Source organism: Cornus florida, unplaced genomic scaffold (genome assembly GCF_030987335.1).
Source record: "Cornus florida cultivar Cherokee Brave unplaced genomic scaffold, ASM3098733v1 CherokeeBrave_3.0.0_Hap2_Chr07, whole genome shotgun sequence".
Lineage (NCBI taxonomy): Eukaryota > Viridiplantae > Streptophyta > Magnoliopsida > Cornales > Cornaceae > Cornus > Cornus florida.
The window spans coordinates 13,119,704-13,144,929 of record NW_026775577.1 but is presented as its reverse complement, the minus strand read 5'-3'; the positions used below and the strand labels follow the sequence as shown (position 1 = coordinate 13,144,929).

Below are 25,226 nucleotides of genomic sequence, written 5' to 3'. Positions count from 1 at the left end.
CTAGGCATAACACAATGATGCAGATTATGTCCCTACTTAGGCATCTAGACTCGGTAAAAAAAAATGGAATAAAAAAAAGAAAAGAAAAGAATTATACCGATTCAAACATGACATGTCAAGAATCAGCATAGCCTTCCTGCCACTATGAAAATTGATGAAACAGAGCTGCAAATCAAGTTGCTCAACTGCAAATTAAGAAACCATGGAAGTCATTTAATCATACACATCCATGTACATTTGAAAAAATGATCCTCAATTATAGCTAGAAATTATCAAAGAAAAATAGGGTAGAATTTGATTTCTATGATGCAAAAGAGTGATCATAATTCACAAATTATAGAATGAATGAAAATCGAATTATTAATGCTTTTGAGAAGAACAATGCTGCACTTCCCGACTTTGCGACACCAACATATAGAGAGGGGTGCGTGTTGGGCCCACCACTCCACACCCCACTCTCTCTATGTCGGTTACCAGTGTCGGGGTTTTTAGACTTTTCCTTTTTCAGAATGAATTAGACTCAAACTGAATTGTCAGGTAAAGTCCTACGGTTCCATTAAAAGATGAATGATCATAAATATATACTAGAGAATTTAGTTTATTCTAAAAACATCAGAAAATTTGATGGAACTAGTAATTACACATGCAAGGCTAGGCCATTTTTATCGTGAGAGAGATTTCAGCTAAAGGTCACTACTACATGACCTGGTAAGTGAAACATTGTTTATAATGCATACATGAAAGTAGATAATTATGATATGCTTAAGAACTATCCAGGTCAAACATGACTGCAAGTCTGTAACAACAAATTCAAATTTTAAGCAGATGCATGACAGGTTTATTTGAATAAAAACAAACATCTCCTCATATAGCATGGATCTTCTATGGAGGGTATCATATCCCAGTCTAGCACCAGTAAACGATTATCTCAATTGTGGCTGACACAGATTAGAACCAAACATTAAAAAATTTAAAATGAGTGCTTCATCTGTAGACCAAAAAGGCAATCATATAAAGAGGAGTTACGTTACCAGATGAAGAATTAAAACTTGTCTGGATCAGATTTTGGAGTTCCAATTGTGCTAGTTGTACCTCCTCAACCACATCAAGCAAATTGCCTAAAAGTGAACCGGTTATCTGCACAAACAGTACCAAAATAAGAAGTGCATCTAATAATGAAAAGGTTAAGAAAATAAATAAATAAATAACACTGAACTCTTATATGTTACAACGCTCAGGAACACCTAGCAAGTAGTAATCCACAGTTACAAAGTACCTCATTAAATTTATTCTGCTGTCCAGACAAAATGCAATAGAAACCCAAAGAATCTATTGCCTACAAGAAATAATGTCAGATAACATCGCACAAATCCTAGCTGAGTAGTAGGGTAAACAGAATCTAGTAAAATTCAAGCACAACTCAAACTTGAAGTGAGTTCAGCCAAAAATGTTTGAACTCAGCTCCACATATAGCTTGAGATTGAGTGGTTTACCTAACAAGTGAAGGCCAAGCTCAAGTTCAAGCTTGTACTTGGTTCATTAAGAATTTGATTTAGGCTCCGTTTGTTTGAGCGTAAAACATTTTCTGAAAAATATTTTATGTGTTTTGAAGTATATATATGCCCCCTTGTTGATGAGCCAACCTGTTTTCTCCTTGCGTTCACTTTCTTATCAAATAAGTTTGAACATGTGGCTTGAGCTTGGTTTATTAGTATAACAAAAAAAGCTCGATCAGCCCCTACTCAAACCCACTACACATGTCAAACAGCTTGGTCTTCTTGCAGCCCAAGCAACAATATCTTTTAACAGCGGGGCAAAGAAAACCAGGCCAAAAAGATAACTCTTAACGAACTCCTAGAAAGACAAACAAGAGAACGCAACAAAGGGATAAAAGAACTCACTTGTGTTTCTTGCATCAGACTTCTAGGACCAACATATTTCTGAGTGGTATCACCATTAAACACAAATGCAAAAGCAGTGCAAGCATCCAAATTTGGAAAAATCTACTAAGCAGAAAAGCACCGCATTAATTGATATAAGGATGACAAACAATGAGGATAACATCTTTTGGAAAGATATAACTGCAATACCTCCAAGATCTTTACATTATTCAATTTATTTGAAATAACTATGCTTGAAACAGGACCAACATTTATTGTAAACCTGTAATCATCAAACCAAGTAACATTACTTCACTACATTATAGTTCAGTGATACAAACAAAATTTTGCCTTATATTATCTTATCACAAATTGGAGATGAAAAAATAATAATAATAAAATAAAAAATCTAGCAAAGCAACCTCTGAACGATGAAACCGAGGTAGCTGAGAACAATATTGTGATGACATAATCTGCGCGAGTTGTTTTATATGGTATGTACTCCCTCCGTCCCAGTTTAGTTGTTACTTTTGGGGAGTTGAAATTTTTAAAGTGACATACGGGACATGCATTGTCTCATTGGAAAGTAATTACTTTTCCTTTTTAAGTTTTGAATATTGAAGTTTGAAATTTTAAACTGAAATGACATAAATGGAAAGATGTAAAATATATTGTTTGAAAAAGGTAAGTGACAAGTATTTTGGGACAGACTAAAAAGGAAATTGTGACATTTTTTTGGGACAGAGGGAGTATATTTTAGTATATTTGGAAATGTAATAGTTGACCGACTATTGAATTTAGATATTTTCTTTCGATGATCAAATGCAGGTGACTGACCTATTTAAAATGAGGCAATGCATTGACGTATTAACACAATACATTTGGCATATAATACCGTTTATTGCTCTTGATTTTAATGATTCCTTTTAAGTCAACTCATCAATTCAAGTAAAATTGTTTTACAACATAACTTTTTGAACTTAAACAGGCTGATACAAATTTATTTGTAGAAACCATCCAAACCTATAATTTCATAGTTGCATGCCTAAGTTATACATAACATCCCAATAAATTCATATCGAACAGAGTAGTTGCATCCACACTACAAAAATAATTTAAGTGTTATCTAAATACGACTTAACAAATAATTCAAGTGCATGTTATCTAAACGTTGTTCCAATTTTTCTAGAACTTGTATCTTTTTGCAAATATATTTGTACAAATCATCCCAACCTTTACTTAAATAGTTTTATTCAAAAGTTATAAATAATATCCCAATATATTGGTACGAAACATAGCAGTTACATACACTACTTCAAAAATAATTCAAATACATTTATAAAAATCATCCCAACCTTTATTTAAATAGTTTCATTCATAAGTTATAAATAACATCCCAATATATTTGAACCAAACATAACAGTTGCATACACTACTTCAAAATTAATTCAAGTATATTTGTACAAATCAGCCCAACCTTTACTTAAATAGTTTTATTTATAAGTTATAAATAACATCCCAATATATTCGTACCGAATATAGCAGTTAAATACATTACTTCAAAAATAATTCAAATACATTTGTGTAAATCAGCCCAACCTTTGCTTAAATAGTTTCATTCATAAGTTATAGATAGCATCCCAATATATTTATACCAAACATAGTAGTTGCACACACTACGTCAAAAATAATTCAAATAAATTTGTACAAATCATCACAATCACTACTTAAATAGTTTCATTCATAAGTTATAAATAACATCCCAATATATTTATACCGAACATAGCAGTTGCATACACTACTTCAAAAATAATTCAAATACATTTGTATAAATCAGCACAACCTTTGCTTAAATAGTTTCATTCATAAGTTATAAATAACATCCCAATATATTCGTAGCGAACATATTAATTGCATACACTACTTCAAAAATAATTCAAATACATTTGTACAAATTATCTTAACCTTTTGTATTAAAAAATCTCAGTCTTTGTTTTGGGTGTGTGCATACTTTAATTGTTATAAGGTTTTAAAAATGTGTCTGTTGGTAATCTAGAAATCCAAATATATATATATATATATATATACTTTTTTTCTCCATGAGGGAGGGTTGAGAAGGGAAACATCAATTTTAGCTTCGACCATCATTTATAGAGAAAATTACAATCTTCTTATTGCTCCACTATTGAAAATTGTGATTCCTTAATGTGCAAAAAAGGCATAAAACTTCTTTTCTGACAAACTAAGATTAAAGAGAACAAAACATATGCTATGTCCAACCCAAAATCCTGAGAACAAATTTCCAATGACGAAAAAGCAAAGAATTTATTTGTAACAATAATTAATATTTAAGAGCTGTTAAATGGTTTACATATTTGAACCCACTCATCACAATGGGACTTTGAAAGGGGAATTAAGAATTGGTTTTATCTATGAAACAGGAACTGCCGAATAAATTCACAATCTCATTAGTTATACATCTATATTTATACCTTACAAATTTAAAATACAGGGAAAAAGTGACACATTCTTTCTATTACCAAATGTTGTTCATATATTAGCTGGTGTTCCCGGACTCTGGTGAAACGCTAGAAGAAGAACAACCATTCTCTATCGTCATTGCCTCATCGGGTGAGCTTTGAGCTTTTCGTGAACTCTTATTCTAGAAAACAAGTAAAGAATTAACAAGTTCCTCTTTTGAGGCTCTTTCAAGGTGCTCGTTTACTAGCTATCAATATCACTCCTTGAAACGCAAGTGGAAGAACAATCAGAGTCTATATTAAGTGTCTCCTCATAGGGTGGAATGCTTGCCGAAGTACTCTTTATATCTGCATTCATCGAGTTCTCAGGGAGTGAGCTTAGATTACGCTCCGAATTCTCAGGATTTTATTTGGTTCTCCTCTTTAAATTATTACTATATCTTTACACATCTTGTAATTTGTCCACAAACATAAATAACACCAAGTGCAGTGCAATATGTGCTAAAATAAAATGATATTATTAGAATTATATGATGATATATTAATAATAGTCATCATGAATTATGGAAATAGAGGGGGATTATGTATACTGAGGCAAAGTATCAAATAGGTGGTGAACTGAAATATTAGCCTGACAAACGAGTAATCAGAAAACAACAATAGATATGGAATTCCATTTCTTTAAACAAACCCATGTTAAGAGAATCGATTTTGGAGCAATCTCATCGAGAAGAAAGATGATCAAATGATCACTTCATAACTTATTCTTCAGAATTCTCGAATGGCAGTAATTGCTGCCGCATTTAAAATCTCAATTTCAACCATCTCCTAAATTCATGCTTGAAACATTCCCCGCCCAAAATTCTTGCAAAAATCTAAGCTTCTTCCATTAATAAACTTTCAACTGTTTTCCCAAAAAAACAAAAAATTTCACCCACCGTATACTAAATAATTGTCTATGGAAAACCATGACAAAGTCTTCATCTTTCTTAATATATGTTGTCTTCTTCAAGTATTCTTCAAGTAATAGGCACAAAGTTTATGTTTGGCTGTAATACCCCTAATTTTAAAAAGATAGTTCAAGGATAGTCCTGGTATTTTGGTTAATTATTTAATTGCATTTTTTGTAATTTAAATTGTTTATTTGTTCGATATTTGACTTAATTGTGAATTATTTGAATTATGTTATTTAAATGACTTTTTTTATTTAATTGTATTTTTTGTATTTTATTTCTTTTAATGCGTTAATTGATTTACATAGGGATTGGTTAACGTTTAATTTAGGGTTTTGTTTTAGAAGCCACATATTGGTAGCCGACGTAGATTATAAATTAGGTTTTCTATAGGCCGACTAGGATTCAATGTAGGGTTTGAATTGAACTTAGGTTTTATGTAAACCTATAAATATACGTGTTAAGGTTCTGCCTAGGGTTTTAGAACCTTATTCACGTCTGTGGAAGCAGAGAGAGAACAGAGGAGGGATTACAGTAGTTCGCCGGAGTATTTAGGAAGACGACGGTGCAAGGTTTCAGACTGAGACCTAAAGGCAAGTTTTAATCCTAACTCTCTTCCTTTGGCTCGTGTTCTTTGCATGTCTAATACAACTCCAGGAAAACAATAAGGATTAAAATTAAACTGAATTTTCATGTCTTTGTTGTTTTAAAACTGATTGTATTCGTAAGTTGTGTACTGCTCGTTTTAAATGTTTTCTTGTGTAACACATAATTGAATTCATGTAAATTGATGTAAATAGGTTTTAATTAGTCTAAAACACGTGGGAAAACACTAGAAGTAATCTGGATTACAGAGTTGAATGTTTTAAACGGTGAGTGTTCATGATGAGTAATTGCTCGTTCTAAGTTCTTGTTACAAAATTCGTGTTTCGATGGATGTAGGTGAACAAATAAAGAATTTTATTGCCTCTTGATCACACTGGAATTTAGTTTAAACACCTAGGTACCTTAGGAGTGGAGGACAGTTCGTCGGAAAATCGCCAGACCTAAAAGAGAGGAAGGAACAGAAGGAGAGCCGGCTTTCGTTGGAGGGGAGCAGGCTCCCTTAATGTAATACCCCTAATTTTTAAAAGGATATAACTGGAATTTCTTTATTGATTTTATGTGCATTTTATTGATTAGTTGATTTATATGCATTTAAATATGATTTATCTGGCTATGTGTTTAATGGTTTTTATTTGCTTAATTGATAATTGTGTTTGTTTAAATTCATTGTAATTGTTTTTAGTTTAATTATTGGTTAATTTAAAGTTTTGATTAATAGTGACTTAATTGACGTGTAATTTTTGGTAGCTTATATAATTTAGGTGTGTTGTATTTATAGTTTAGATTTAGGGTTTTATTTTCATGTAGTTGCCGACATAAATTAGGTTTTACGTAAATCTTATAATTATACGGTTATATAATTTGACTTAAGGTTGGGACGTATATATATAAATCTTATACGTCTGCTAGGGTGAGGAAATTAAAACTCAATTCACGTAAGGGTTTATGAGAGGAAAAACAGAGAGGTTTCTTAAGAGGGAAAACAGAGAGAAATTGAGAGAATCAATTAGGATTGCAGCCATGGATTGAAGGTGGGATCAAGGAAGAAAGAGTCGATGGCTTGTGGAATAAAACTGGAACAGTGGGAGAGTTGCAGGTAGTCTACAGTTCGTTGCAGAATTTAGCAAAGGCGATGAAGGCTTCAAACCGGAATCTTAAGGCAAGTTTTAGTCTATTCCTCTCCTGTAAACTTGTGTTCTGTGCATTCTAAATGGTCTCCAGGAAGTTAATTAAACATTAAAATGGATGTGTTATGCATGATTAAATCAAACTGTAATCTGTAGTGTGCCTTTGTTTAAACTGTAACTATTTTGGTCTTAACTGTTTCGATTGTGGCTAAGCTTTTGTCAAACAATTCATAAGGGATTTTAAAGAGTTTTTAGGACTGTTTGGATCTAAATTAGACCCTAAGAAGTTTAAAAAAAACAATTCAGATAGAGACTTAGAATTTTGCCGGTTTTAAATAACTGAAATCGGTTCGTGCATAAACTGTTTTGGATTATGTATTAAACTTCTGTAAATTATTTCCTAATGGAATGTGAGGAGTTTCTAGGATTTTTTAGATTTAAATTAGACCCTAAGAAGTTTAAAAACAATTGGGACAGTGACTGGAACCTTCGTCGGAAGTGAAGGGGATGAACAGACGAAGAAGAGGCAAGCAAAGACAGCTCAGAGAGAGAGCCGGCTCCCTAATGATGGGAGCCGGCTCCCATGAAGAGAGAGCCGGCTCTTCATGAGGAAGAGCCGGCTCTAGAAGCTTAGGAGCCGGCTCCAAGGGTTTCCAGAGCCGGCTCCCTTGGTTGCTAACACCTACGGGGTGTTTTCAGGCAGTTTTCTGGGTTTTAGGGACTTGGATGTGATTTTGGGAAAGTTGTGGGAGGTTTTAAAGGTTTAAAATTAACCTATTGAAGCTTAAAACCAATTAGTATAAGCTAGTGTGCTAACCTTAAAAGGTGGATCATGAAAAATAAACATGTGATTATGCATACTGTTAAAGATGGAGGAAGGATGAAGTTGTTAATTTGTTTTGCAACCTAAACAAACTGTGAAATTTCTTATTTGATGTTATATAACGGATGTATATAACTTAATAAAGACCAAAAATATTGGTTTAGGATATGGTTATTGACCACATGAACTTTAGATGTTGAGTTGCATGCTGTCGGGAGTTATATAAGCTTTTGTTGCCAGTTTTGATTTAGTGATCTAAATGGACTGGTCTAGAATTTCATATAATGTGCTTAGCTCATATTTTCTGTGTATCATTATGTTATACTCTGGGATTATTGGAGGATGAATTAGACGTAATGAAATTTAAATGTTATGTCGCATGCCGTTAAAGATTGAGGAGGATTTAAATTGTTAGGCAGTTCTAGTAAGTTAAAATAAACCAAAATGGAAGTATTGGTTGAGAATTTTAATGTAATATGTTCAGGTTAAAATTCTGAATATTATTATGTCATGCTATATAGGTTAATTGAGGAACTACTAAAATTACTTTTCATTCAATTATGTGGATATGGATGATTTAAATTGTTGATTATGCTTTAGCAATTTAAATGGAAGTTTTATGATTATAATCATATACTGGATGCATGATGAGATTTTAATAATATCTGTTTTCTATTATGCTGGTTTCTGGATATATTTGATGTTCATTTGAATGTGCATCATCTGTGGATCATATGCATGTATGTACCGGTATGGGACGGTGACATACGGAGGGGCGGATTAGATCAAAACGTTAATTCCAACCCATTCATACATAAGGAATGGATTAACTAAAACAGTTAAATCCTACATGGATGCATGTCCTGTCAGCTAAAACGGTTGAATGACACAATGGTTATTTGTTTTTATCTTTCTGCACTAGGAAGGAATTTATATATATACTTATGGTGCCGTGATACGAGCTTGAGTCTCCTGATCTCGGTTAGGATGCGTATATCGTAAAGGTTGGATAGCTAGATATAGTTGATGTTCCTTGGTAGGTCTAGGTACTTGGCCGCTGGAAAGCGTGTTTCTATGTCACCTTCTACTCAGGCTGAACTGTGTTATAGGCTAGTGAGCATCCTTTAGTGTGTATATATATATATGGACTATTTTAGATATTACCGAGCTATCTAGGATGTATCTGCGTATCAGGTTTATGTACGGAGGGTAGTAGAATGGAACTTGCATGTGGGCCTGACCCACCTTTATTTTTCAGGTGTTCGTGAGTACCGGGCTTAGGGCTTGATCGTGGTGATGCAGATACAGTCACTCACTCTTCCGACTACATAGGATTTCTTTTCTTATTTTAGTTTTGAATTTTTATTCTTGTAAACTTATTTATCAGTTGGAATTATTAGGGGTCCACTAAATGGATTCCCGAGTTGTACGGATTTGGAGGATTTAAATAATATTAATTTATTATTCAAAGTTTGGGGATTTTTATTTTAGTTTCTTTCAGCGCATAATTCTTTATTATTAATTCAGTTTTTTTTATTTTATTCCTGCTTGTTTACATATTAATTGTTTGGTATTCCTCGGATCTGTGCTCGGACTTGATCACCCGTGGCTCTAGAATCGAGGGGTATCACACTTAAGCAAAGAGCAAGCTCCCTCATAGAGGGAGCCGGCTCTAGGGGCCATGGAGGCGGCTCTCCCTTGTGGGGAGCTGGCTCCAAGCTTATGAGAGGCAGCTCCCTCTTTGAGGGAGCAGGCTCTCTCACTTTGTTTTTGTTTTTCGTTGTTTCTGCGACCTGTTTAGCTGTGGTACTTGGATTTTGGGGTTTTCAGATTCAGGTAGAAACTGTATTGGAGTGTTTAGAAATGTTTTAAGCCTTGTTAAAATTTCAGATAGTGGGTTAATGCATAATAAACTGGTAGATGTTTATAGCTTGAACAGTAGTTAATCTCGATAAAACTCTTACTACTTCAGTTGTGGAGGATTTAAGATTTCTGACCCTTGGTGTAATCATTCTCTGTGAATGGAAATTTGATTGATTTTGTACTGTTAATAGTAGACAAGCATGATAATTAATATAGTTGTTATTATACTTGTCATGGAATAATGGACGAGGAGATGGATTATATGCATTCTTAGGTGTTGGATAATTCAGTATTGGTGATTTAGTATGAGCATGATAGTTTATCTATTTATTTTATGTTCGTCGTGGAATTAATTGATGTATCTCATTATTTAGATTTATCAGTTACTAGAGTAAGCGTGTTAATTTATATATTTCTAATTATGCTTATTATGTTTCAGTTGATATATGCATTGATTATGTGTTTTATCAACTACTGGATGTTTGGACTGTATGCACCATATGGGATGGTGGCATACTAGGTTTGGATTAGCTCGAAACACTAAATCCTACCTAATTTGGAATAAGGGTACGGATAACAAAAAATAGAATCCTCCTTATATGTGTAAGTTTGTGCGGCTGAATAAGTTGAACGACTAACTGGAGTGCTCTGATACCAACTGTGATACCCCCGAATTTCCGAATATGGGTTGGCCAGGCCCACGCCCGAATACCCGAGGATATCAAAACAAATTGATAATAAATGAACACAGAGTACAAAAGAATAAAGAAGAATAAATAAAATGCTGACAAGAAACTAAAATGATAATCTAATAATAAACCTCATAATATATTTCCATTAATTAATAAACTCTTTTGATACAACTGATCCTCCAAAATACAACTCGGGAATCCATACTGTGTGGACCCCTAGAAAATCCAAACTAAACAAATGACAGTAATCTAAAACAGGAAACTGAATCATAAAGGAACTCCTATGTAGCATCGGAAGAATGAAGTAGACTGATCCCCGTTCAGCACGAACAACCTCTACTCGTGATGAACACCTGAAAAATAATGGTGGGTCAGGCCCACAAACAAGTTCTACTCTACTACAGTTCAAGCAGAGATCCAATACACGTATACATCCTAGTCAATCCAACAGTAACTAGTAGTCCGTATATATATATACACACACTAAAGGAACCTCACTAGACTATAGGGTTGTCTCAACCTGAATAGTAGGCAACATGCAAAACGCACATATAGTGGGCATGAGTACCTAGACCTACCAGGGTACACAACTACACTATATCTAGCTACACATCCCTGGCGATATACGCGCCCTAACCATTGATTCTGAGACTCAAGCTCATATCATGCCACCATACTTATATATATATAATCTAGTAACCATCCTATCCAGTATAAATTAATCCTCCATAAGTCATTCAACTTGTTCAGCTGACCTGACTTGAATATAAGTAGGACTTAATATTTTAGTTAATCCATTCCCTTATATAATAAATTAATCCTCCATAAGTCATTCAACTTGTTCAGTTGACCTGACTTAAATATAAGTAGGACTTAACATTTTAGTTAATCCATTCCCTTATATAAAATAGGTAGGACTTAACTGATAAGTTAATCCATCCCTAGAATGCCACCGTCCCATACCGATGCATTAAACCACACAATCCAACAATTGATGTAACAATTAAGGAAATACATCAAACATTCCATAAATAACTATGATAAATATGATATCAAGTTATCACATAATAGGAATGACTTATTATTTCTTTAAACTTCCTATTTCATATGTCCTACACAAACTGAATCTTATACATGATGATATTTTATTATACCGTTAAATAAGAATTCTCTATATCCAATTCATCCTACACATTTAATCTCAATTGCTAAAATATTTTAAAAGATTAAATTCATTCGTTTGTTCAAAACATTCAAATAGCAAGCATCATTATGATTGAGTCTATTTAAATTTATTAAAACCCAAACCTAGTTCCTATTTAATGTTCAGGAATCCTAGGCATGTTTATACGTTCCATCATTCCACAGATATGAAAAATACATAATTTAAACATGTAAAAATTCACATAAGAAATCAAATCAAAATCATGCATTTTATTAATTCATAACACAAGAACAGATATGAACCAATTCCATAAAACCTATGTTCTAACTCAATTAAACATGCATAATTATTTAATTTTATGTGTTTAATAAATTCTGGAATTTCCTAGGCATGTACAGAAACACGAATCAAAGGGAAAGAGATAGAAGAAGAACTTGCCTTAAACTTTCGGATCGAAAGTTAAACTTCTTCTTCCTTGATCTTCTCTCTACACGATTTTTCTCCTCATTCCTTCATTTTCCTCCTTCCCTCTCTAACACTATCTCTCTAGTATATATCACGTGAATATTTCTAACCCCCTTTTACAACCTATAGCTATATATTTATAGGCTAAATAAAATAACCCTAACCCTTTTCCCAATCCAAGTCAACTAAAAAAAAAAATGAAAATAAAAATATTAAAAAGGTAAGCAAAATATGTTACGTATATAATTTATGTATATGTTTATTAAATAAATAAATTATATACATTCCATTATTTATTAATGGATTATCCAATAATATTTAAGTTACCATAATATTATAAAGTAACTTAAAACATAACACATATCAAATCTATGTATATTTTTATTATTTAAATAAACATATACATCAGATTAAATATTACTACCCAAATTACCATAAAAGTAATTAATAAATTGCTTTCTCTTTTATATATATATATATATATATATATATATATATATATTAAAAAGGTAAGTAAAATATGTTACGTATATAATTTATGTATATGTTTATTAAATAAATAAATTATACACATTCCATTATTTATTAATGGATTATCCAATAATACTTAAGTTACCATAATATTATAAAATAACTTAAAACATAACACGTATCAAATCTATGTATATTTTTATTATTTAAATATAAAACATATACATCAGATTAAATATTACTACCCAAGTTACCATAGAAATAATTAATAAATTACTTTCCTTTTTATATATGTATATAATATATATACATACATTATCTATGGGTAATAATCTATACATATCCAACTTCTTATCCAAGTAGTCCATGGGACCCAATTGGTTGGCCCATTACTACTAACCATAACCATAAAAGAAAAATAAAATAAAATAATAAAAGAAAAGAAAACATTTAATTTACAATTAATCAAAACACCATTTAAGCACATAATCTAATTAAACAATTAACACATAGACAAATACAAATAATACATACACACATAATCAAATAATCAAGTAATACCTAATTCAATTAAACACATAAGCAATTAGTCAAATAATTAATTAAATAATTAAAAAATACAATTAAAACAAATAAATAAATACCGAGACTATCCTTTTAAAATTAGGAGTATTACAGAGATTGGCTACCATACTATGGACCTAACACAACTTCGGTGGTGCTCAATGCTGTGACAAATGTAGAGGAAGACCCCGAAGAAGATCAGGACGGAAGAGATACTTGAGTATCCAAGATGGAGGATACCGGAGTTCAAGATTGAATGTTCCTTTAAGAGTAATATGAGTTTCATTACTAGTAGGAGGGGAAGTAGTAATTAAAGAATAATACTGTTTAATTGTCATACACTAGTATGTTAAAGAATATCTTACGATTATTCGTTTGACAGTTTATGGTTTGGATAAGTTTCTAATAAAGTGAACTGGTGGTTTTGGCTATTTCTTTTGTGTTTTGTGATGGTATTGTTGTGATGTACATGAATGGTTTTATCAACCTATATTGGAATGTGTATGTTGCTGACGAGTAAAAGCCGCTTGTATACGTCAAAATAATGTAGTGAATGTGCTGTTCAAGAAAAGCCTTTTAGGTCAAATTTAAATTTATAAAAACCACTACCGCCACTACTACTAACGTAGCAAGAGTGAGTAGGGATTGTCCCAAGGGATTATACGTGTTGGAATTTAACTTCGACTCTAATGTACCAAATGATTGCAAAGAGAGAAATTGGTTGATTAAATTAAGATACAAGGAAAAATAAAATGCAAGTAAAATAAACTAGTGAGAGATAGGGATTTAAAAGATATGAAGAGAGGACTTAGGGTGTTGGAATCACCACTAAGCTCATGTAATTAACCGCTTGCTTTCCATTAATAAAGAATACATTGTTGTGAACAAAATGCGACTACCAATTGCAATATTAAGCATGGACCATCAAATTAAAGAATGAATTGTCTACCTAAACTAAGTGTAGCACAACCCATCAATTCTAAGTATGACCCATCAAATTAATCACAATTGTAGCACACATCAATTTAGAGAATCATGGAATTTGTAATAATAAGTCATGGAATATCAAATCAAGTATAAATTGTCTACCTACCTATAAGCATGAATTAAATTGTAGAACAACCCATCAAGTATAAGAATAATCCATCAAATTAATTGACAAACCCATTCAATGAAAATCCATGTTTAGCTATCACTAGATTCTCAATCAACCACACATAGACATACAATTAATATAGAAAAACTATTGTAGAGATCAATTCCCAAACACATAAGACAACATGTAATTACAAAGAGAATCAATAGGAAGAATTAAACCATATGAATCATGTGAGACATAATTTCCAATTTAATCACACAGACATGTAAATAAACTAGAGAATTAATAGAAAAAATTAAACCATAGAAATATACCAAGATTCATGAAATTCACAAGGCTAGAACACTAATCACAATAATATATTTAGATCCCTAAAAATAGAAATACAAGGGTTTAGATTACACAAGACTTAGGGCTCATCCAAAACCTAAGTGTAGATCTAGCCAATCATGGAAGAGGTGGATGTGGTCATGAAACCCTCAAGGGCAAGCTCCAAACATGGGTCTATCTTTTTCTTCCTCTTCTTCTTCTTCTTCTTTGAAGCTCTAGAGAGAAAGAGAGAGTAGATCTAGAGATGGGTCTTGAGATGTGCCTCCACTTCCCCCTTTTCTTTTAACCCTAATCTCTAACTTTATAGAGAGAAAAAATGAAATTACAATGAAAATATATCCATCTCCAAACAAAAATGGTTTAATCCCTCATATATACAAGGCTTTGGGAGCCCAAAAATGTGAGAACTCGGCCCTAGAATCATCCATTTGAAGCTCTGCCCGAGTTGGTTGATGAGATTCAGATCTGCTTTTTAATAACTTTCGCGAACAGTCCGATCGATCTCAGAAAAAGTTCAATTGATCCAACTTCGATCGATCTTAGAAAAGTTCGATCGATCCACCTTCGATCGATCTCAGAAAAAGTTGGATCTATCCAACTTGGCAGTTTTTCAGCAATAGCTTCCTTTTATTCCAAATCAGCTTCTTTTTGCTCCAAATCCTCACGAAGACTTAGTTTAACTCCAAAAAGTCCTTAAGACACTATTTTTAGCTCGTTTTAACTTTATTGACCTAAAAAAGGAAATAACACGAAATTAGTCTAAAACGAAAAAATAAAATAGATAAAGATCCTAGAATATTTAAGCTTAAGGGGTTTAAATGCGCACTTTTCAGCGTTCATCACATCCCCAAACTTAGTTATTGCTAGTCCCTAGCAATAAACTAGAAAATAAAGGAATGAAATGAACAACTTACTAACTATAAACTAGAAAGTAATAAATGGATAACGTCACTTTCGTAGGGAACACGATTGCATTTAGCATATGCAATAAGCGTTTTAAACCCCTAGGTTACCCTTAGTGGACGAGTGAAGTCTCGTAAGGGTTTCCAGAAATGATACCCACAAACATTAAATCCATTCTTTCAAAAGTGGCACCAATATTGCAAATAAGCATTGGGAGAAAACTACCTCAAGTATGCAATTTTTCAACCATTTCTAAGCAATCTCCCAAAATCTCAATATCAAGTAAGCAAGTATGGTCCTCCACACATTAAGAAAATGATCATGCATATCAAAATAACTCTAAAATCCTTTTTGAGTGGACCGGCACCAAATATGTTGCCATCTAAGCCAACTAAAGAATTGATCACATCGTTACCCTCAAACTAGCACACAAATCTAGTACCGATCATCAAGACAAAGAGTGGACCTTTTATTAAAGCTTATTATTCTAGGTGTGTTTTTTATTATTATTATTATTATTATTATTATTTTAAGATCGAAGATGGAAGCATAGTGCAATATATTGATCTATTAAGCTTTCTAGCGATTCATGAGGTCGAACGTTAGGTCAATGACTCCCAAACCGGACGGCTTTAAGGCATTATGTGATACCCCTCGTTTCTAAAGCCACGGGTGATCAAGTCCGAGCACAGATCCGAGGGATACCAAACAATCAATATGTAAACAAGCAGGAATAAAACTGAAGTAAGATTTAAATAATAATAAACAGAAAGAAAACTAATATGAAAACCCTCACCTTAAATAATAATTTAATATAATTTAAATCCGTACAACTCGGAAATCCACCTGGTGGACCCCTAAATACAAATCTTTAGATAAATTTACAGAATTAAAATCCAAAACCATAATATGAAGGAAATCCTATGTAACCGGTAGAGTGAGTGTCTGTATCTGCATCAACACGATCAAACTCTAAGCTAGAACTGGCGAATACCTGAAAAATAGGAGTGGGTCAGGCCGACATACAAGTTCCAATCTACTACAATCCGTACATAAACCCGATACGCAGATACATCCTAGATAACTCGGCAATATCTACAATAGTCTATAGATATATAAATACACACTATAGGATGCTCACTAGCCTATAACATAGTTCAGCCTGGGTAGAAGGTGACATATAAAACACGCTTTCCAGCGGCCAAGTACCTAGACCTACCAGGGAACATTAGTTATATCCAGCTACTCAACCTTTGCGATATACGCACCCTAACTGTGATCAGGAGACTCAAGCTCGTATCACGGTACCATAAATATATATATAAATTCCTTCATAGTGCAGAAAGATAAAACAAATATCCATTATGTCGTTCAACTGTTTTAGTTGACAGGACATGCATCCATGTAGGATTTAACTGTTTTAGTTAATCCATTCCTTATGTATGAAGGGGTATGACTTAGCTTTTTGATCTAATCCATCCCTGATATGTCACCGTCCCATACCGGTACATATAATGCAAATGATCCTTGAATGGTGCAACATTTTCAACAGTTCATCAAATCATACCCATGTAATCCAAATAGTTGATATACAAAGTTTAAACAGTTCATCAACTTGCAATCCAGAATCCATCTATGTAATTAACGAGACAAAGTTTAATAATTCATCAAGTTAAGATCCAGTATCCATCGATGTCATTGACAATTTAATTCATTTAATTAAATTTTAACTAACCCATAGTACAGTCCAGCAGTTGACAATATTAACAATAGTAAGAGTCAATTATAAAGCTGAGAATGCCAAACTATAACTCAGAAAAATCCACAGTACTAACCAATAGTTGCTGAAACATAAAGAACAGTTTAACCATTAAAATAACAATCTCCATTTAATTAATGGAACCTAATTTATTAGTTCCTTAATTAAAATCCAACCTATGCACAAATAAGGTCTAATAAATACATGACCCTATTCTGTATCTAACATAGATTTTAGAACCATCCTCCAGTCATCTAAGTTGCTAAATTAAATTTACACAACTAGATACTTTACAATCGCCAACAATGTGCGTCATTACTTAAAACTCCCACACTGTGAAAACCCTTAGCATATTAGGATAAATTATTCATGATGAGTTCTAATATACCATAATATCCTGTTTAGACACCATGCAACGGTCCGTTAAATTTTTAAAACAAGACTTAGCGAATTAGTCCTTCCTATCCGTTAGCAGCGTACAAAGTCGCATATTTTACTTTGTACCGTTGTATACTTCCCTACAGTTAATTCCATGAGTACTAAGACATTAATTTATTAGAAGTGGCTCTAATATAACATGGTGTAATGTTTGGAATCCATGTTCCAACTCTTTTAATTGCTAGACACAGTTTAAGCAATTAAACCTTTACAATCCGTTATGTCCGTAAACAGTCTGCGACTTGTCTTAGATTTTCCCACCGTTTAATACATTAGCATATAAATGAATTAATGCATCCTAGGGCTCTAATATTTCATGAATTAATATATAACTTCATCTGACTAGCCCAAACACAGCTCAAAAAAATCACCAACGAGCCAAACAATGCACAAACCACTCCAGTAAGTACATAGAATCATAGAGCCTGCTCTTAGAAACGTAGAGCAGGCTCTAACCTGCATAGAGCCGGCTCCCATAGCCCTTGGAGCCGGCTCTAATAGAGGGCGAGCCGGCTCTTTGCTTCCTAGAGCCGGCTCTCTCTCTTTGAGAACCTCCTCTGCTTTAACTGCTTCGTTCTGCTTCGTCCGGTTGTCGTCTGTGATTCCGGCGAAGTCCAGTGTCCTATTCCAAACCTTTTTAAAATTATTAGGGTTCCATTAAAGCTCTTAAACCCCTAGAGACTCCTCCTATTCCAGTGTGAACCAATTGACAAAAACTTAAACTACACATAACAGCTTATGCAAGAATAAGTTTGAACGTTAAAAAAACACAGAACAGATTACCGAAATCATCTAGCATGCATAAAGTCCATTTTTAAACGTTTAATTAAGTTCCTGGAGTCTATATAAGATGCACAGAACACAAGTTTACAGGAGAGGAATAGACTGAAACTTGCCTTTAGATTTCGGTGTGAAACCTTAAGCGTCGTCTCTAAATTTAAGTTTCAGAATTCTCTAAGTCTGTTTCCCCTCTGCTCTGCTCACAGTTCCCTTCCTCTATTGCTTCTTGGTTCCATCCAGAAGCAGCCCCTCTGTTCTTCCTCCAGTCTTCCTCCTTTAGCCTTACAGATTATATTCCGAGACTCTCTCTGTTTTCCTCTAAAAGAAACTATTTCGTGAATAGGGTTTTTTTTCCTAACAGACGTAAAAGAACATAAATATATATAGCCGTCTATAAAACCCTAACCCTAATTCCAATCCTAACATGTGACGGCTAAAACTCACAAAAGAAAACCCTAAATTTACACTATATATAAAACCAAATAAAACAAATAATCCATTTAAACCATAAATTAATCAAATAATTAAATTAACTCACAAATAAAACAATTACAGTAAAACCACAAACTAATCAGATAATTTAAATTAAAACAATTTCAATTCAACAATTAAATTAAACGCATAAATTATAATTAAGCAATTCAGCAAAACAAATAACAATTAAGTCCAATTATTAAATTAAAAAAAAAATGAAATACAAATCAAAATTGAAAATTAAATTCCCATTCCCATTTTATCCTTTTGAAAACTAGGGGTATTACACATTAGGCGTTCAAACACCTCTACAGACTTACAAGCTCAAATTAACTAGGCTACAAATCAAGACAACCTCCATCTAATCATTTCTTACTTCTCACCTTTTGGGAGAAGTCTTCACTTTTTTATTACTTTTACAATCAATTTTTTTTTTTTTTTTTTTTTTTTTCATTCAATTATTAACCTAGAGTTTGGGCCCTCTACTTTTCGGCGCGAGAAGTTCAGTGTTTGATGAGGCTAGAATCCCGGCTACTTAGTTAAAAGGGGTTGTTATGACGACCTTAGTTTTTAGGCCAGTGCGTCAGTGATGAACCGAAAAGATTATCCTGTAACGGATCCGAAATGCGAAAGAAAAAACAGAAAACAAGACTCTAAGAAGTCAAAGTGACCTTCTATGAGGTTGTGGTTCTCAATGAGAACTGATGCAAAAGCTAAAGATCGAAAATATGACAAATAAGCCCCCAGGGGCAAAATGGTAATTTTCTAAAACTATGGATTTAGGTGCCACTGAACACACCGCTGGAAATACAATGAAAAACTAATCAAGGTGGACTCAAGAATCTTGTGACTCGAAGTCCGAACGAAGGAGAAACGGCATGACGAAGAAAAACAAGCACTTAAGGCAAAAAGGGTAAACCAGTAATTATCCAGGAAGATCCAGGTGCAACCGAGTACACCGTTAGAAAGACAACAAAAAATTAGTCAAGTTCAAAAAAAAGTTCACTAGATTTCGAGTCCAGACGAGGGAGAAACGAGGGTTTGAAGTTGAGACGTCGCGGCGGCCCGACGAAGGCCATGGCATGCCCCATGTGCGCCCAGCGGCCCATTCGGCGCCCAATGGCATGCACCATGACATGCGAGGAAGGAGAAAATTTCAGCCAGAACTGAGAGCCGAAACGAGGTCCGAAATGAATTTTTCTGAAAAAACACAAAGAAGAAACTCCCCCTAAAATCGAATTTTCTACCCAAAAATGCGATCGGAAAAGAAAAAAACTCACTATGAAATCTCTAAAATGCCCCTAGATCAGAACTGGACAAGAGGGCAAAAGTTGCTACAGTGATTGTCCTGATCTGAGAGCAAAAACGGGTTAGAAGATGAATTTTTCTAGAAAAACACGAAAAAGAAACCCCTTCCGAAATCAAATTTTTTACCCGATAGAGCAAGAGAAAATGAAAAATACTCACTATAAAATGCCCAAAATGCCCTCCCAAGAAATCTGGTCCAGAGGCTTAAAAAGCTGCCACATTGCAAAACTAAAAGCTGAACTTTGCGAGGGATTTCTGGTACCAAGACAACATTTTCTGGAAAAACACGAAGAAGAAACCCCCCTCCCCCAAATCATGTTTTCTAAGTGACTATGTGAAGAACGAAATTTATTTCGCGAAGGAAAACCCCAGAATGCCTTAAAATCAGATTATATAAGAAAATTGTAAAATGAGTCCATAGGAGGCTCAAATCACAAAAGAAAGAGTTTTTCTTAAAAACGATCATACACACAAATGTAACTTACCTATTAGGATGTGCTACAATGGTCCACGGCTTAAAAATACAGCCGATACAAAATCCAACCCTTCAACGGCCAAAAAGGCAAAAATGAACGCGAAATGGGAAATTTGAAACCAAAATTAACAAATGATTTCAAAATTACAGTTTGGCCCTAGGCCACACTTCAAACATAATTAATGAGACCCTATGAAAGAATAAAAACAGAATTCCCACACCCGAGGCAACCATGGTGAGACAATGACTTGTGATTTTTCATTATTTTCATAATATTTCATGAAGTCAAGAATTTCATAAGATGCAATATACATGTCATTGGCCTCCGGCCTCATCTTATACATGTCAAATACATTGAAAAGAGTATACTTATGTACACATTACATAAATGGAATCAAAGGTATAAATTTTGATACATAAAGCTACAAAAAGGATTTCATGCCAACATTTTCATGAAAATGATATTTCAAGTCTACGAAACTTCCATGGCTTAGTGTGCATCCCAAATCAAGGTCCCTGTACCTGAAAAATGTCCCCATAACGTGGGTGAGTAACATAAAGCTACTCGTAGGAGATGAGCATGCATCGACCTAACATTTTACAGTTATATCACCTTAAGGTGAAACATGTTAAAAGGGGCTCATGCCAACGTCTATGTCAAAGGTTAGACTCAGGGAGCATCCTAAGCTACTCATGTAACTGAATTGAACCACGACATACAAATATACATGCTCAAGTATGCAAGTCAATATTAAAACATGTTATACGATATAGAAGCATACATTTACAAGTATACTAATCCATATTAAACAAGTTATGCAATGTCTAAACATGCATATACAAATATACAATTAACATGAAAAACTTATGAATCCAGTATACAGGCACAAGTATACTAAGCTAAATGAATTACGCATAAGACAAGCATACACAACACAAGTATACAAAATGATATCCGATTGCACAAATCAAACATACAATGCGTAAGTATACTAAATAGGGTTTAGATATACAACCAAGATTACAAGTTCAAGTATACTAAATGAGATCTAAATACACAAAACAAGTATACAGTTTCAAGTATACTAATAAGATCTAATACACAAAGCAAGTATACAGTCTTAAGTATACCAAATAAGATCTAAAATGCAAGATAAGCACAAATTCACAAGTTACAAGTAATCCATGATTAACAACTTGAATTTAAATGCGAAATCAAATAGTGGAAAGACTAGGAGCAACTATGGGTTATGATGGTTCGGAAAAAGGTGTAACCCTTTGAAAAAACTAAAAAGTGATTTTTTAATTTAAAAGGTGTAACCCTTTAGAAAAACTAAAATATGGTTTTTTAATTTAGAAGGTGTAACCTTTTAGAAAAACTAAAAAGTAGTTTTTTTAATTCAAAAAACCAACCACCCAAAAAACCCACTCATTTGTGAAACCCATTTAAATAAACCCAGCCTAAAATTAGGCCCAATCCAAAATTCCAAAAAAGAATAATCTGGACTTTACAATTAGGCCCAAGCCCAAGCCCAAATCCTAAACTCAGCTTATTTAAATTTCAATTTGTTTCAACATTTTTTTTTTCATGTGGGACAAACACTTCCCACATTTTGCATACCCATTTAAGCTTATCAAAACACCACACTTTGGAGCTAATTTCTCATTCACCTAGAAACGGATTTGAGAAAGTAAATATACTACGTTCATCTCCTTACGGAGAGAAAAACGCTCGTCTAGAGATCCGCAAAAAATTATTAGCGGAATCTATTTCAAATCTCATCCAAAGTTTATGTTTTTAATGCCCCCATTTCCAACACTTTCTATCTCATATGTGAGAGGGACTTGAGGAAGCCCAATTTTATGTTATGAATTGAATGGTCTATACTCTATAGGCTCATCCTTGTGTACTTCAAACGCCAAACAAAATGTGTTAAACAATTTATAAATAAATTATATATATATATAAAAAAAAAAAACATTTTCTAAATGCCATTTTTATGTACTCTATGAAACCCTTATAAATAAATGGGTATTTTACAAAATTTGAGTCCTAACTCATAAGTTAGTCTAATTAGAATTGGTTTTAAGAAATTAAATATAATATTTCTTATACTTAATTAAATCATGCACCATCGGTTGTATAGTTATCAACGAGCAAGATATCAACAAGAAGTATCATATTTCTCTTTCAATTGTAATCAAGAAAAATGCAAGGTGATTTTCCTCATATTTCCAATGTACATTCTTACTAATATTCAACAAAAATTGCTTGATAATTTGGCTACTTTTTTACTTCTATAATATGATGGACTTAATTTGTTTATTTTCGATATAAATATGCTCACACAGTCCCATTCTCAGTTGGGCTTATTTCAACTTCGTGCGGTTCAATTCTCAGTGGGATTATTTTAACTTTCTTTTTTTTTTTTTGGATGGATGAGGATATGCTATACTAACATAGTTCAATTATATGTCAAGTATGTTAATGATTAATTTTAAGTGAGATTTTTGTCTACATTGCAACATGTGACCGAGAGAGCGCCACCCCTCTTCTCTTTGAGCATCTATTATTTTAAGTTTAAAAAATTATAAAACTTATTTTAGGTGATAAGTCGGGACTTAATTGATTTGTCACTTAGAAAATTATTACGATGAGGTGACAAATGTAATGTGGACATAAACTTGAAAACTCAAATGCTACAGAGTACGACATAATGTGCATTATTGATTACTTTTTTTTTTTTTTTTTTATCCTTTGGAGCTGTAGATTCAAGTGACTTTGGACTATGAAGCTAGTTAATATGATTGGCATTCAAACCAAAAGTGAAACATTTGGAGGGTATACTTTCGGATAGAGTGTCTTGTTGAGTTGTATTTTAATAATTAAATAAATTAAAATAGAGTTTTACCAATTTTAAAATGCCAAATTTAAAAACGACAAATTCCCAAAACGAAGTTGTTTTGGCAAAAAAAAAAAAAAAAACCATTTGAGCCCATGTGAGCCCGTTTAATTAGGGCCAGGCCCGGGGTTGGGCCATTTGTCTTCCAGCCCGCTGCGAGTATGTAAAAGGAGATGCTACTAGCTTTTTCATTTTCTCTCACCCCTCCGAAACCCTAACCATACTGCCCTCTGAAAGAAACCCTAAATTTTTCCCATGGGCGATCCAACCGCGAATGCGTTTGCTCATGCTACATCCGCTACCGAAGCCATCGCCACCGCCACCGCCACCGCCATAGCCACCTCCACGCAACAGCAACCCCACAGCTACCACAGCCTCCACAGCTACCATTGGCTCCCAACCACCGCCGCATCCTCCATTGGCTCCCCAACAACCGCCGGAACATCCACGGGATCCGCAACCACCTTGATCTGAGGCGGCCGATGTGATTGTTTTCGAGGACGAAGCTGTGCCGCCGGAAAATCCACAGGTGATGTTGATGTGATTCTGATTGACGATGAAGCCGAGATCGAGGCTGTGCCGGAACCTCTACAGGATCCGCAACCGGCGGCCGTTGAGTTAATTTTGATCGACGAAGCCTAGATCGAGGACGAAGCTATGCGGCCGGCACTTCCACAGGATCCGCAACCGTCACAGAACCAGGCGGCCGTGTTCGTTTGTTTTGTGTGTTACATATTAACTATTTACTAATAAGGTAACTATTCTAAACAAATGTCTATGTTTTTAAAATTTGTTGTGTAGATACGAAATTCTATAAGAATTCGAACTTTTTGGTTTTTGGTTTGATTTTTTTTCTTTTTCTTTTCTTTTTTTTTTTTTCAAATAATGTCTTAATAATATATTTTTTATTTAATGAATTTTATTTTATTTTATTTTATTTTTTAAAATAAGTTCAAAATAACTTATTTTTGAATTTTTTTCTCAAAAAAACCATGCTACCAAACATTACTTTAAGACACTGATCCTATTATTGCAGCCTATACTTAAATAAAAAAATCGCTTCACCAAAAACATCGTGGCAAAAAAATAATTAAAAAAAACCCTGATCGAATTTAGATTTACAATATTTCACTAGCGACAAGATCACTTTCAGTTGCACAGTAATTCATTTCTTTCATTTTACTTACAGTAATTCATTTCTTTCATTTTTGTTAGTAGAAATGCATCTCAATATCTTCTTATTATGCATTCCAAAATAGATGATGTGGCCATTTTTTGACTACTCATTTCAAAAATAGAGTTAATAACACACTATTTGACTGGAGGTAATTTTCACCCCATGCGAGCCCCCTTCATTAGGGGCACATTTGTCTCGACGAAAAGAGCTTCACAGAGCTTGCTCTGAGTATAATACTCCTACATTTGAAATCCTAAAAATTAGGTTGTAGCGCAATGGGCGAACCTGCTCCTACATTTACTACCCAAGCGATCGTCACTGCCATCGGGACCGCAAGGGTTCGGTTCTCGTTGCGATTGTGGATCTGGACAACATGGCTCCATCGTCGATCTCAATCACATCAACGGCCGCTTGGATCTGTGGCGGTTGCGGCGGCTGTTGATGTTTTGAGATCGAGGACGGAGCCGTTGGTGTTGTCCACCAGGGAGGTG

At 33.7% G+C, this 25,226-nt stretch overlaps 1 protein-coding gene across 1 annotated transcript; it reads right to left on the bottom strand.

Moving 5' to 3' along the window:
• Window positions 1-23,948, bottom strand: LOC132316271 (uncharacterized). The gene is made up of 5 exons (XM_059814779.1): window positions 23,761-23,948; window positions 2,091-2,163; window positions 1,902-2,003; window positions 1,032-1,137; window positions 1-185 (listed from the first exon to the last, which is right to left on the bottom strand). Exons 1-5 carry the CDS (start codon window positions 23,946-23,948, stop codon window positions 37-39), a joined length of 618 nt encoding a protein of 205 aa, XP_059670762.1. The 3' UTR covers window positions 1-36.
• Between the last annotated feature and the right edge of the window lie 1,278 nt (window positions 23,949-25,226).

What these genes read in the sequence shown, in the direction of transcription:
- LOC132316271 (XM_059814779.1), bottom strand. Translation starts at nt 23,948, where the DNA reads ATGGTAGCTGTGGAGGCTGTGGTAGCTGTGGGGTTGCTGTTGCGTGGA. An exon ending in ATGGTTAGGGTTTCGGAGGG is followed by an intron (nt 2,164 to 23,760) that starts GTGAGAGAAAAT and finishes TGATGATTACAG; the next exon opens with GTTTACAATAAATGTTGGTC. An exon ending in ATAATGTAAAGATCTTGGAG is followed by an intron (nt 2,004 to 2,090) that starts GTATTGCAGTTA and finishes TCTGCTTAGTAG; the next exon opens with ATTTTTCCAAATTTGGATGC.